The sequence below is a fragment of the Falco peregrinus genome, chromosome 5, assembly GCF_023634155.1.
Source record: "Falco peregrinus isolate bFalPer1 chromosome 5, bFalPer1.pri, whole genome shotgun sequence".
Classification (NCBI taxonomy): Eukaryota; Metazoa; Chordata; class Aves; order Falconiformes; family Falconidae; genus Falco; species Falco peregrinus.
The window spans coordinates 91,142,827-91,156,993 of NC_073725.1; the positions used below are offsets into that span (position 1 = coordinate 91,142,827).

The 14,167-nt window shown below is 39.1% G+C and overlaps 1 protein-coding gene across 4 annotated transcripts in view; it reads right to left on the reverse strand.

Moving 5' to 3' along the window:
- Nucleotides 1-284: 284 nt before the first annotated feature.
- Nucleotides 285-14,167, reverse strand: part of IFT122 (intraflagellar transport 122) — a 33,493-nt gene continuing 19,610 nt past the window's right edge. For 2 of the 4 annotated variants that reach the window (XM_055805505.1, XM_013301397.3), the window contains exons 18-29: nucleotides 12,231-12,397; nucleotides 11,181-11,352; nucleotides 9,984-10,086; nucleotides 8,315-8,455; nucleotides 7,167-7,264; nucleotides 6,134-6,234; nucleotides 4,809-4,974; nucleotides 3,753-3,864; nucleotides 3,186-3,314; nucleotides 2,247-2,326; nucleotides 1,444-1,608; nucleotides 285-734 (exon numbers count right to left, since the gene is read on the reverse strand). In XM_055805505.1, the coding sequence (XP_055661480.1) occupies nucleotides 645-734; nucleotides 1,444-1,608; nucleotides 2,247-2,326; nucleotides 3,186-3,314; nucleotides 3,753-3,864; nucleotides 4,809-4,974; nucleotides 6,134-6,234; nucleotides 7,167-7,264; nucleotides 8,315-8,455; nucleotides 9,984-10,086; nucleotides 11,181-11,352; nucleotides 12,231-12,397 (1,524 nt within the window). In that variant the 3' untranslated portion in view covers nucleotides 285-644. Of the gene's footprint in view, nucleotides 735-1,443; nucleotides 1,609-2,246; nucleotides 2,327-3,185; nucleotides 3,315-3,752; nucleotides 3,865-4,808; nucleotides 4,975-6,133; nucleotides 6,235-7,166; nucleotides 7,320-8,314; nucleotides 8,456-9,983; nucleotides 10,087-11,180; nucleotides 11,353-12,230; nucleotides 12,398-14,167 lie in introns of those variants that run through there. The other 2 variants (XM_055805506.1, XM_055805507.1) reach the window with 2 other exon arrangements.

Sequence of the window (14,167 nt, forward strand, 5' to 3'; positions counted from 1 at the left end):
GTTGAGGTACTTCTGTCAGGGTAGCTTGGTTTACATGAAATGTACACTTCCACATGCAACCTGGCACTCTGCATTTTAACAAGGGTGAATTCTAGAGATTAAAAGCTTTGCCCTGCCTCCCCTTGCTGTGGCTGTGAGATGGTTCTCAATGCCAAGGTCAGTGTAACTCAAGATCACATTTTAAGAGCTCTAAACTCTAGTGCTGTTCTTGCCTAAATGGAATAGAAAGACAAAAAAAAAAATCAAGCTCAGAAATAGCATTATAGCAAATCCTGAGACAAAGATTAGTGGAAAATAGTCCCATTTATTTGAAGATCTGTCAATAACAGGAGCAGATCAAGTCCTAACACAAGTTGGAGTAAAAACAGTAACTACTTCAAGGCTGAACTTGACCTGGAAACATTCCTGTAAAAATCCGTGTCGCTTCAGCTGCTTGCCTGGGAAACGGGGAGGACATGCAGAAACAACAGACATTTTCATTTAAAACGAATAGTTACATTTCTTCAAGTCACTTGCACTCATGTACAAAATGGAACAAGATGACTTAACTAAGTTGTTAGGAAAACTCTGTGAATCTAAGTAGTGTTTTGCCAAGACAATAGATGAAGAGGGGTCTGTCAGTTGAGGTAAAAGATTGTTTTTCTTCATTGGTTTGACTCATCTACTCTCCGTCGACAGAATGGACAACAGTTATGCTGGAGTATAAGAAGCTCATAGTCTTCTGTGTGAAACATCTGTTAATTAGGAACAGATTTAGGGACAAGTTAACTTGTGACTTGCTCAAAGAAAATGCAAACTGAGCTCAACAGCTTCTCTAAGGCAAAGACATTCTGAAGCTACCATTACAAGAGAATTGGTCCTTTACTTTCAATTACTTGAGAGCACTACAACCTGGTATAGAGCAGCAAGCATTTCACAGACCTCTGCCAGTGTTGCCAAAGCAGCGCAAACTAATTAATTACTTTTGCAGAAGAAAGGACAAAAATTAGACAGTTTCTGTGTAAGCAAACGTGATTGAATTCCAGCATTTCAAAAAGCCATTCTTGAGGGGGACCGAACCACAAGCTAACTTAGTTACTAACTGATTTTCCTTGCTAGACCAGGCTGAAAGTCAGAGACACTGAGCAAAAAGAAATAAATACAAATCATCATTTGTTGTTCAGCCAAGGTTTACTTGAGAGGCTCTGACTTGCTGTCAGTGCAACTTCTCAAATTCAGCTACCTCAAACTTTTCAGAAGGCAACTGTTCCTCTGTGCATCACACAGCTTAGTTTTTGATTTTCATCACCTTCTCTGTCTCTGCACTGTTCAGGAATTTGTTGAATACATTTTGAAGTATGAGGTTTTAATTATTAAATTGTTTCAGCCATAGGGTTCTCAGTAGGGTTTTTTTTGGCTGTGTGGTGTTGGTTTTTTTTTAAACGTCTCCAGTGAAAACACTACCTGAAAACATGATGGACACATGGTAATGGAGGCATCTGGTAGCAGCGAACGGTAGTACTGCCATCGCAGTGGCTTTGGCCAGCGTTTAATCAAGACATCTCTCCGGCTCATTGACTGGAGAACAGCACGATTCACAATCACTGGAACAAACTCTGAGCCTCCTTGCTGCAGGAGAGCAGTTTAGAAAGAATTACTATTACCAACTGCAAAGCCCTTTGAGGATTAATAAGATGTTGCAAGAAGCAAAGGCAAATTCAGTAGAAAAAGCTAATATAGAATGGGCCTGAGTCTAGTGTCACCAAACTCACTGTCAGTTTTATCAGTACCTTCAGCGATACCAGCATCCAGCCACATCTCTAACTCTGTTTCAGTGAGCTTCCATTATTCATTTAAACACAATTATTTGTGAATAACACCCAAGCCTACAGTCTTTATTAAAAGCTCACAGTAATGACTGTTTTATAGGTATACTGCCTAGACACAGAAATACCCTGGGGGACAGCCCTGTGGTATCACTGCATGATGATAAAACCAAATTCCAGGAATGTTTACTTTAAGATTTTTGCTGGTTTGAGGATTTTGGGGGGTGGGGGTGTCTGTTTGTTTGTGGCTTTCTTTAAGAGAAGAGTTAACTGATACTTTCCCTCTCAGCTGCTGTGCCTTCTTCAGTCTCCTGCTTTGTATCTCTCTTGTCTTTGTAACATTCACACCAGAAGAATGAAATGGATTGCAAATTAAAGTTTTCTATTAAATTTTGTTGGTAGAAAGAAACAAATACTGGAAGATACAGGTAAGGCTCTTACCTCAAAGCTCAGTTTTGCTGTAAAGGGATCATCATCTTCAGTAATATCTGTATTGTCATCAAGCCTCAAACTCTGCGCATCTAGATGCATTTCTTAAGGAAGAAAAACAGTTCCTGTAAAATTAGCTGTCCTCACAGTAGCTAGCACTCAGAATAAATATGAAAGCATACCAGCAGGACTGGTATCCTTGTTGCTCCAGAGTGTTCTCAAGCAGCTACAGTGCCTAGATTATTATAGAAAGTACGAGAGAAGGGCTTGATGTGATTCACAGTGACTGAGGAAATTCATCATCGCAGCTGCTGTAGAATGGCAAAACTGACCACAACCAAGTATGACATCAGCTCTGCCTTCTTTCTCTCTCTGCCCTCTTCTGACAGATGAAAAAAGCAAATGAAGCAGCCTATTTAAATTGCATTGTTGAGCAGCTTTAGTCAGAGATTGTGTTTTCTTGTACATTACACTGTACCTAATATTATACAGCCCCCATACCAACTGGGAGCTCTGGATGCCAAGGAATTACAAACAGATTCCAACAGGAATGGTTACAAAGAAAATCAATGCTGGTTTCCCTTGGCTAAAAGAAGGCAGCCTCTAAAGCAAACTGTTACTAGAAGTGAATAACACACTTCAGATTTTCCCCATTCTTTACGGAAAGGAGTTAAAACAGAATAGGTGAAACATGGCATTCCATTGTTAAAAAGAAATATTTCGCATGATTAGAAACAAACTGTCCTGATAAAAAGCTTAATGAAAATATTAGGTTTAGTTAAAACATCACTTTGGTTGTTACACTAACTTGAAAAGGAAACATGATGCAATTGCACTTACATCAGTCATATGACAAACAGAAAATTTTAACCCTAAGGGGGGGGGGAATTGAAAATTGTTGCTTTTTTCCCTAAGAAAAGGACTGCAAACAAATTTTAGTCAAAAGGATACGGTCAGTCATCATCTCTTGCCATTTATTCTCTCCTTTATTCAATGCTGGAGCTTCAAGATCAATGAGAGCTACAGCTTCTTCATCTGTGATGCCATCTTCCAGACAGAACTCAACCAGATGCAGTACTTCTGAAGGAGTGTGAAAAGCAAGGTGCATTTGACCTGCAAGTACTCATAAAATGTCTTCTAGAAGATACTGTACCCCTTAAGAAATGAAAACTCTCTGGCTTCTGTGACAGTGGTGTTCTGCCCACATGTTCTCATGAAGCAAGTTAAATAAGAAAAATTAAAACAAACCAAAACCCCCTTCAGCTTCTGAAAGGATTACACCTGTGTTAATGAAACACTTCATATGTTCCGTGTCTCACAATAAACCAATGTTTTACTGCTGCTATCCTGCGATGAAATCCAAGAATCCCTGGGACAAGAGGCAGCCACTTAGTCAAATTTAAAGTTGAGAGGAAAGATTTGTTTGACCAAATAATTTGTTCTCTCTGCAGTGTCAAGTACTAGCCTACTCTGTTTACCAACTTAAAAAGTACAGTGAAATGTGATATTCCAACGCACCATAGGAGGAAGCGGAGAAGACGAAAGGTTGTCTGCAGTTAATGCAGACGTTCCCCAAGTTATTTAGCAAAGGGTTGTTGGTAGAGCATCTGTAACACAAGGGCACAAGCTCCTGCAAAGACACATACAGAGCACAGTAATCATCAACAGGTCAGCACATCCTGAACTCTTTGCTTTCAAGTAAATATGGGCACCTTCAGTTTACACCACTGATACTACATCAGCGCTAAACTGGAAGAAATACTGCTGTAAAATCAGATGCTTTAACGACTGAAAATACTTTCCTTTTTTAATAAAACAGCAAGTTTTCCACATTCAAAATAGCCATCTTCACCATTCTAACAATTAAATTTTCACCTTCCCCTTGCAGTGACAAAAGAAGTTGAAAAGAAGGTTACTGAAGCAGTTTTTTTGCTCTAAGGCTTGGTCAAATACAAGTTCTCAAATTAATTCATCCCTCTTCAAGAGCAGTTATTTTAGGCAGTTCTTAAGATTGTACTTCTATTATATCAGGTGGCCAGGTGCATGTTCACTTGCACAATACAATTTATTTTTAGTGAGTACTCCATGAGACATGGCTTTATAGAACACTACAGAAAGTCAGACCAGTTAAAGAAGAAAAGGTGTTAAAATAAGACTTTAAGGAAGGAAGGTCATTCAAGGGATAAAGGGAGGAGGGAAGGAGTGCTAAGAGTGGGACAAATGAAAGTGACCTCCACCTAGAAAGAGACAAAGACTGTGGAGTAATTGCATGTGGATCGGAGAGAATAAGGCTTGAAAGAATTAATAGGCAGAGAGGAAGGCAGATGCAAGACAGGAGAGGGAGGATGGAAGCTGCCCATAAAGAAAGGACTGATTTTAATTTGTTCTCAGGAGCAAAAGCAAGTCTAACTTGAAGAATAACAACAGAAGGACTGTGCTTCCAGCAGGAATATAATTATCACAGAGCTATGCGTAATATATTTCAGATTTTTTTGTGCATGCAGCAACTCAGATTCTTGCATTAGGCCACATAACCACATACTAATGATTAACATGAAACACATTACAACTTACTTCATTGTCATGGAATGGCTTGGATCGGATTGTCAGGCTGCCCAGCTCAATTGATTTCTGGAACCTAGCTGGGATCTGCAGTCCTTGCAACTTGTCATAGGCATGACGAGCCAGTTTATAGGCACCAAGAGCTTTACTCTGTTTTGCCAGGGCAAATAATGTATTGCTATAATTTAATTAAGGAATAAAAATACATATGGCATTTAGGAAAACCTGCAATACTCTATCCAATCAGAGAAGTTGTGCAATGAAGCATATCCAACACCAGTATTTTTAATGGGCGTTAACAAGAGAAATCTGTTTACATAACTCCATTGAAAAACAAGTGTGAAAGGACTATCCAAATGCCTGTAGGCAATTGTTAGCAAGGTTAGGAATTTACCCTACATAAACATTGCTTTGGTTAAATATTCTGATTCCACTCACAGAGTTTCAGTAATTTTAGGGTGAATGGGTATATCCATTGTAAAATAAATCTTACAACACCAGCAACCCACTGACACCAACTAAATACACATGATCTGATTGGAAATAAAGCATGTGCTCTGTGTCATTGGCCAAGGGTTGTCTTTCCCTCTCATCAGTGTGTAACAGTAACTGCTGTTTAGAAAGCTACTGATCACAAGGCACTTTATAAAAGACTTTATGAAAGATTATTTATGAGTGAGGAAGTTAGGAAAAGGAAAGCCAACATCCCATCCAAAGCCATAAATGAAGTGAAAACCAAGAAAATTTGGCCTCCCTGTGGCATCCAGTGACTCTTTTGTTATCTTTTACAGACAGGTGCATTTCCACAGGGTTCACACAGACAGCTTATGAAGTACTCTCCAAAGATGCAATATGCACTAACAAAGCTGTGCAAATGTTAGCCTGACAGACACTACACAGCTATACCAACCAGCCTCATGTGAAGCAAAAGCTCCTGGTTTTTCCCCACCCCCCCCGCTCCTGTCTCAGTTCAGTCTTCTTGCAACAACACTGTCAAGATTGTGAGCCAACATCCTGTTGCAGCGACTGGTATCCTAGAACTTGCTTCTCTGACAAAGGTGATACACCAGACTGGGTGGGTGGTTTTGAGAATTAAATGTTAAGACTATACAGCTCTTCAAAACTATTAAAATAAAAAGATAGCACAGTTAAACACACAATGGTTTGAAGATGTTGATTGTTTCCTTAGGAACAAAAGTCAGTTTCCATTAACTATAACCAACAGCTGAAACTGAAGATATCCTACAGGAGATCTCTGCATTGTGGATCAACACCAATTATTTTTTCATGTACCTTGCAAGATAACTTCTAGATTTTGTACTGTATTGAAAGGATACACTTTTGAGATCCCTAAAGGAGTCTCCTTTGTTAAGCTGTGAAGCAGAAACCTGGAAATATTGAAGAGGGTTTCAGGCAAGTGGAAACTGAAAGGCTCCTCCTGCAGTATTAAAAATACAGACGTATTTCTAAACTGGAAAACCAACAACTCATTTCACTAAGCATCACTGCACTAGGCATCTCAAGTACTGTGTTTCTTTCATACCATTTCAAAGAGAAGAGGTGCTGACAGAATATAGCAAGTAGATTTTGCATGTCTTTATCACCAAAGCTTTCTGCATGTTGCAGGCATAAAAGAGAGGAAAAGATGTGCATGTAGCTAAAGCAGAATCTTTAACAGGCTGTTTAAAAATGACGGCAGACTGGCCAGCAGTAGTGTGGAGTCTCCACCGCTGTAAGGTCTGAAGCAGTCTGTCCAGCAAAGACCTCCAACAGCACAGTCTTCTTTTGGGCAAGGGCACAGACCAAGGGTTCTCAAATGTTTTACAAAAGCCATCTCCACCAAGAGCGGTGGCAACATTACTATAATTGCTGGAAGTAGCAGGAGCTTGTTGCTCATGACTGCTTATCATTTTGGAGTAGTATACAGACATCATTACTGACTGATACTCATACCACATTGTGGGAAACCCTAAGCTAGGGTGCCTTCTTCTGTTCAATCTTGTTTTCCCATGATTAAAGGCAAAGCCAACCATAGCCTGTGTAGGACCAGAGGCTCAAGGTGGCTGTGGAACCAAACTGATGCAACTAGCAAAAAAGGGCTGAGGGTGGAAAGTCAGTCGTCACAGTCTACTCACACGGAGACAAGCACAGATCTGCTGAAACTGCACTGCAATTTTTAGGAACTAAGACAACGCAAGTACAGTAGAGCAGAAGGCTGTATAATAAAGACATAAAGTTACTATACAGTATCACTAATCTACACTCAATATTTAATAGCATGAAAAGTCATTATTTCTAGTTATTTATGAACTCCCTAAAGAAAAATGCTCAGGAAGCATAAATACACAACTTCTGAAGTGAGTATCTTACAGTGTATCTTTGAATAGAGTGATAGACATGGTAAACTTCTGCCAAATGCTGGAAGTGATGAAACTTCTGTAACATTTCAGTCTTCTGTTGTTCATTCTCTGCAGGAGGCAAAGGCATTAGTCTAAGTCTCCAAGTTGAGTCTACGAGACTCAGCTGGAAGAAAACAGCATATTATGATTTTAGAGCCAGCACTTCTACGAGAGATATGTACCAGTTCATGTGTGTCCCATCTACCTGTGCAAACCACACATTATACAGACTTGCCATTTTTCTGAGCGATTTTCTGGTCTAAAAACCAGCATGGTAAAAGACAAAACAGTTGAGGCAGTGGTTCTAATACAACTAGAGGCTATAGCTTAGTTAAGGGTAGAAAACAGTATGCACGCATCACTGGAAACCTCATCTGGAACTTCAGAGTTTACAAATAAAACTAGTTTTGAAACATTTGTTTCAGAGATACCAAATACACTACTAAGCCATTTGAAAAAATCTGCATCTCTATAAAATATCTGAGGGGTATCAGAACAGCACTATTATGCACCAGCTGAACTAAAAAAACCAGATACTTACAGCACCAGGCAAAAGGTACTATTATCAATCTTCTGTATTCGTCACTACTAAATTACACCTATTAACTATTGGCTCCACCTCTCTCCCAGTGAAATACATTCAGAAGACAAGATGATAGCCAACAATCAGTTTTATCTCTGTTGGCAGGAAATATTTTGTAAAGTACCTCTCCAACCTATGTTTGTTCAAATACTAGATGTATCTTACACTCCAAGAACATCTTTTATTCACTAGTACGTTAACCTTCCAATCACTTCTCTAGTTAATGTGTGTTGTGGGAAGGTACATGAGGATACATGGTCCCAGGAGACAATGCTTTTGACTCTAGTCAGATTTCAGAAGGAGGCCTAAGCACGCCGATGTTGCCACATTTTGCTTACTTGTTTTAAATAAGCACACAGCAAAACGAGGGGGACTACAAAAACAGCACAAGCCAGAGTTATGCACAGCATTAAAAAGACCCCCAAAACAAAGCCACACAACAGTGAAGTAGTTGCAGCAATGCTATCTCAATTCAGTAACCGTTTGTCTACATGCACGAGAATGTAACAAATACAAAATTCCTTTCAGTTACTTACCTTGGGCTATATCTAAACACTGCATGGAAAGCATCCAATAATAATAGGCTGCATCATTAAATCTGTTTTCAACCACAGCATTGTGTGTTAGCTGCTCCAGCACTTTCACAGCTTCACTCTGCCTGCCAGCCTTGTGAAATGCTACAAAGAAAGCCAAAACAAAGAGGATTTTACAGTGAGATTATATCAATTAACTGAAATTAATGTTTTTAAATTAAGAGCAGTCTATTCAGCCAGTATCAAACAGTCTATCCAGAGCAGGATAAAAAGGATTATACACTGGTATTTTTCTCCTTGAAAGCAGCGACACTAATGGAACATGAGAAGCATCTGTAGGTATTCTGTGGCTTTTGCACCGTCTCAGCAGCTCTTGAGCTCACAGATTTTGTACAATGCTGGCTGCTTTTCTTTAAATAAAGAGCAAAAATACTATGATGATTAGATCTTGATACAAACAATGGCAATCTCTAAACACTGCAAATCACAACTTCATTCAGAACTACAATAAATTAACATTTGAAGTTAGTGCTCTGGTTTGTAATGCTGAATATCTTGAAAGAGTACAGCATTTGCTATATCCTTCTATCATTTCTTAATAGCATTTCTTTATTTGATGCTGAGGAACCAGTATAAAGACACTGAATTCTCACTTGGTAAACATGCATTTGGTAAACACAGTCTTCACATAGGGTAACAGGGAGGGGGGGGGGAAACTGACCCCCCCAAAACCGAACCCCACAGCACAATTGCCTCCGGATTTCACTAGCTCAGCTATAACCAAACACCCACATAACTACACAATGACCTCTAGCTCACCCGGTTCTGGGGCATTTATATTTGCTGAGCCACAGCAACACAGAGCTTTGTGGAACAAACTGGGAATAACATATCTATATTCACAGAGTTCTATGTGCAAACTACCAAACTGCCCTCAAGCCAGGTGCTCAAAGCTTTGGCACAGAGATGCACAAACTAGTTTGTCTGGCATGTTCACTAGCTTGGCCTTTATAAGCAAATGCAGTTACACGCTTAGATCTGAGCTGGCTCTGGAAACAGCAGATGCAACAGTCACATGGAGCTGCACCTGAGAAAAGTAACCATACTAAAAACGTGCTGGCTCCACATGGAGCTTTCTTCAACATCTCCTTGTCCCTGGAACAGTTTATGAATTAAATTCTGAAGCCTGTCCACATGATGGAAGGTTGACAGTTCTCTTTAAAGGTAATTTTATAAGCCTAACAAAATTCATGAAAAATTCTTAAAGAAACAGGAAAATTTTACTTGTACAAACCCATTACCTAACAGTAAGAAAAAACCTATGCTTTTCACTCAGGTTTAAAACTTGACTGCCATACTTTGAATTCTATTATGCTAAAAATATTTAAAAAGACAGTTCAGATTATATGCCAGATACTGTTGCCACACTCAGATACATGAGATGGAAAGTCTGGGAATTTACTTAGATGCCATCATTTTTGACAGATCCATCAAATTTTCTTAACAAATAAGGAAACTTCCAGCTACTTTAAGACCAGTATGGAAACATGGATTCTATTTTGTTTTGAATCCCACCGATAAGAAACTCTGCTGGGCAGAGACTGCATGTTCTGTATTGAAATTTAGTCCATACTCTTCCAAGTGACCAACGTTCTGTCAGTAACATTCCTACCTTTTTGGGCTTCTTCAAATCTATCATTCTCTGCTAGCCACTGAGCATAAGGGACATAGACATCATCTTTGAATTCAGGATGCTTTTCACTCAAAGCAAATGCCTGAGGTAAATAAAAAATTCATTTTTAGAACACTGCATGGTTTAAACAGTTAAAGGGTTTAGAATACTCCATGGGATCAATCCTTTAGTTCTAAGTAAATTCACAATAAAAATTTATACACAGAATAGGGAGTGTAATCTGTATTTTCTCCAGTATGAAACAAATGTATGTTAAAATAAAAAGCCATCAACAACAAAAGAAAAAAGTTAAGCACAGTAACCGTCTGGTTATTAAAACAGGGAAACTTGAAAGTGATTATCTAGGAAATTTAGTAGATTTCACAGCAGGAGGCAAATATTTTTATTTTTACTGAATATATCTTTTAAAGCAATTGAAGTAACACTATAAATGTAGTTTAGATTCACTTTCTAAACTCACTCATCAGCAAAGCAGTAAGTCTACAATTTTCCGAAGTGCCCACATAACTGGGGGAAGGGGGCCTTGTCTAGTCCAGCAGTACTTTGAAAGCACTTCCTTAAGAAACCACACCTATCAAAAACTTACTGTGAAGAAACAAGAACAAAATTAACGGTGACCCCAACTGTGAAGTAGGTGGTACTGGTAGACTCATGTTTTTATGGAAAAACTCGGCAAAGTCAGAATTTTACCTAATCAGGAACATAAATCCAGTTACAGAGTGGGGTCTACGCTACCACAGCACACATTCATCAGATCTAAATTGTGTGTGGTATTCTCACTCAGGTGTGTCCAAATTAAAAATAATACAGTTCAAAACAGAATTTCCCATAATTACTATTTATTCTTTCTAATGGACTAGAAGTATCCCCCGAATCACCATTGGAAGTGGGCAACTATAATTCAACAGGCAAAAAAGGTGCTCAGAAGTGAGACCAAGAAATATTCAGCTAGGAAACAAACAAAAAAGAAAACCAAAGAAAAATAAAACCAGCACCAAATAAATGCTGCCATACAAAAGTAACTTAAATACTCTGAATCACATTCTACAGAAGCCTCCCTCCTTGCCTCTCCCTTCACTATAATGGTGGGGGGAGTCAGACGTTTATCTCCCTTTCTTGCAACCAGAGACAGTAAGAAGTAGCGGTTTTAAACACGGAAATCACGCGCATGCTTACTTCCTCCCAGCGATGAGTGTCTACATGGAGATGGACCAATGCTTTCAGGTCACCAACCTTCATGTAGGTTTCTGCCGCATAGCCAGGGTTATCAAGTTTCTTAAAATAGAAGGCACATTTTGACAAAGGTTCACGCTCAGCTTTATCCAGTTTTCGAGCAATTTCAATTAACCTAGACCCAGTAAAAGAGTCAGATGTTTCAGGTTCTGTCTTGTTTCGCCTTTTAATTATTTAATAATTTCATGTTTAACCACTTATTTAATATTATAGTTGTACCATGCAACACTGTTTAAACAGTTTTCAGTAAATATTGCAACTTCCCTGCCCCCACCCCCCAGCCCTTTTACAAACTCAAAGCAAATTCCTTCAGTCTTCACTCGTCCATGCAACTCTGTATCTCAGACTCTACATGGTCATGAGGACAGAGGGAAGGCATAGATCCTAAATGACTAAGTGACATGGGACACACTTCCTCAACCTTGACCTAAACAAAATGACTCCCGAATAAACATGACCCACTTAGCCTCAAAAAAAGGCGAAACTGAGGCAAAGGAAGGCTGAGATCGTATGGCAACTCAGCAAATGACCCAGTGTCACCTGTTGCAAATCAGGGAGAATTTCACCAGTGACAGGAGTAGCCACATAATTTCTAGGGATTCTGTGCTCCAGTTATCTTCTCTACCCAGTAGATATTACCCTTAACAGTTTAAACCAACAGAAATAGGTTCCCATATATAAGCACTCCTGTGATGATTACTCTGAAAAGCTCAAGGCATACATATTTTAGAAGACAGTCTCATACTACAGACAAATGCATTCATACTTTTTACCATTGTAATGCATTTGTTTTTGTAATATATTGATGTCCCGACCCTCTAAACATGTAACTTTTACAACATTTTTAATTGTAGATGTGTTCCAAATACCCAATTTGATATAAACACCGGCGCATATCAAACAAGTTTTGTCTTATTTTAAAATTATGCAGAATTCGTAACAACTCATTTGAGATTTTTTTCATACATTATCTGAGATGGAACTAAAACCTACATATCAACCCAGCCATGGTCCCCACTGATCTCTATGGCCTTCATGTGCTCGCCTGCAGAGAGGTACATCTCCACTGCTGCTTTTGGTTCATTGATATTCTTGGCCCAATCTGCTTGTTTTTTTTTTAGCATCTTTGTGTCTTTGGGGTCTCCAGATCCCAAAAAATCCTGAAACAGTGCAATACAAAAGTCTGCATTACCTTCTGGTTACAAACATTGTTAGAGTCAACATTCTAAAATACACACAAGTTTTTTTAATTAATATCATTATGCCTCCTAAGAAAAGAAACACTGCATACAAAGCAACATGTACAGATTCAGACCAGCAATTTATCATCAAGGCCCAATGTTTGGTAGGAAAAAATGGTAAGTCTCCCATTTAGATGGTTTTCAATTAAAAAAGAGAAAGTGGGAGATTTTGGGAGGGCCAGGAGAAAGGCAATACAGATGCCTCAGAGGTAATAAAAGTCCCCATTTGGTTTCTTGGAAAGCTTGCTCTGTTGAGCCTGTTTAAGTGGACACAAATTACTATTTCTGCATGCTTTTCAGGAACATGCCTTTCCAAAAAAAAAAAAAATGGTACTAATGTCAAAAACTGTAATAGATCAATTCCAAGTTTCAGATTTTCTTTTGCAAGCCAAAAAGGTAGTTTCCCTCTCAAAGATGGCCCAGCCCCAGCCCATGCTTAGTTAACAATAGTATGCCCACTTAGTCATATGTTAGCATCAGGATGCCCAGCCACAAATGAGTTACAGGCTGAAATTTTGATTTCTTCAAAGACATTATATTACAATATATCAAAGAAGTTCTTTTATAAGGACAGAATGACAGCTGCTCAAAAGCAAGAGTGACTCTGAACTACTGGTTGGACTTTGGCAAAGAATGCAAACACCAAGCCTGGATGCTGTAACGATGACCATTTTGGAAGTATTTCTAATAGTTTGTTCAGCTTCTCCTGACAATACCAAAGCCCTGGCACCATATGGTTCGCATCTGTTGACAACACGTGCCAGGGGGGGTGGTGTTGGTGGTGAGAAAAGAAAAAAAAATAAAAGAGGAAGTACTTCAACACTCGAAGATCAATTAAGGGCAATTTTTCCTGTTAACAGAACAGGCTACTGTCCATTAAAACAGCTTCTACCAAATGAAAAATTGTAACAGAGGAGAAATGGAAGGGTGAGAAGAGAGTGGAAAATTACCTTATCCTCTGTGTTTCTGGTAAATTCTGACTGAGATTTAAAAAACCCCAAAACAACAAACAGGCAAAAAAACCCTACAAAAGCAGCCACACAGATCTGTTCCACTACCACAATTCAGCAGTTTCCCTGATGCAGCCAGTTGACAGGCAAAGAACTATACCCCAACACAGAGAAGACCAAGAGAACGTCACCTCTTAAATGAGCCCCACATAAGATTTTGCTCTAGCATTACCTACCGCAACACAGCCCTGATTCAAATGAATAACTATAAAGATGCCATGATAATCTTTGAATGTGAAAAAACAAAGCAAAAGGATAAAGTTGAACAACATCTTTCACACAACTTGTTTTCCAGCTTAAGTCACCAAAATAAGTCCAAAATCAAAAGCTCAGCTTCTTACTGTATAAAGAGTGTTTTGTGAGTTCTTAGTAACTTGTGATCTGGTACTGCAATAACAAGCCTATGACCAGATACCAAAGGGCTTCCTGACCTCTGCCTCCAGTCTGGACTCTCTAGCCAGAGCTAATCAAAGTCAAGCTCAAGAAATCAGATTCTGTAAGGGTTCCTAAGCTTAATTCTGGCAGCATTAAAACACCACCCCCACCCCCCAACACAGAAACCCACCACACTCCCTATAGATCTTTCCTCAGAAAAATAACTAGCAGACAAGGGGGGTTTACATATTCTTCCATGTATTGTGTACTCCCGGCACAAGAAGCTTCCTTCATGTGCTAGGAA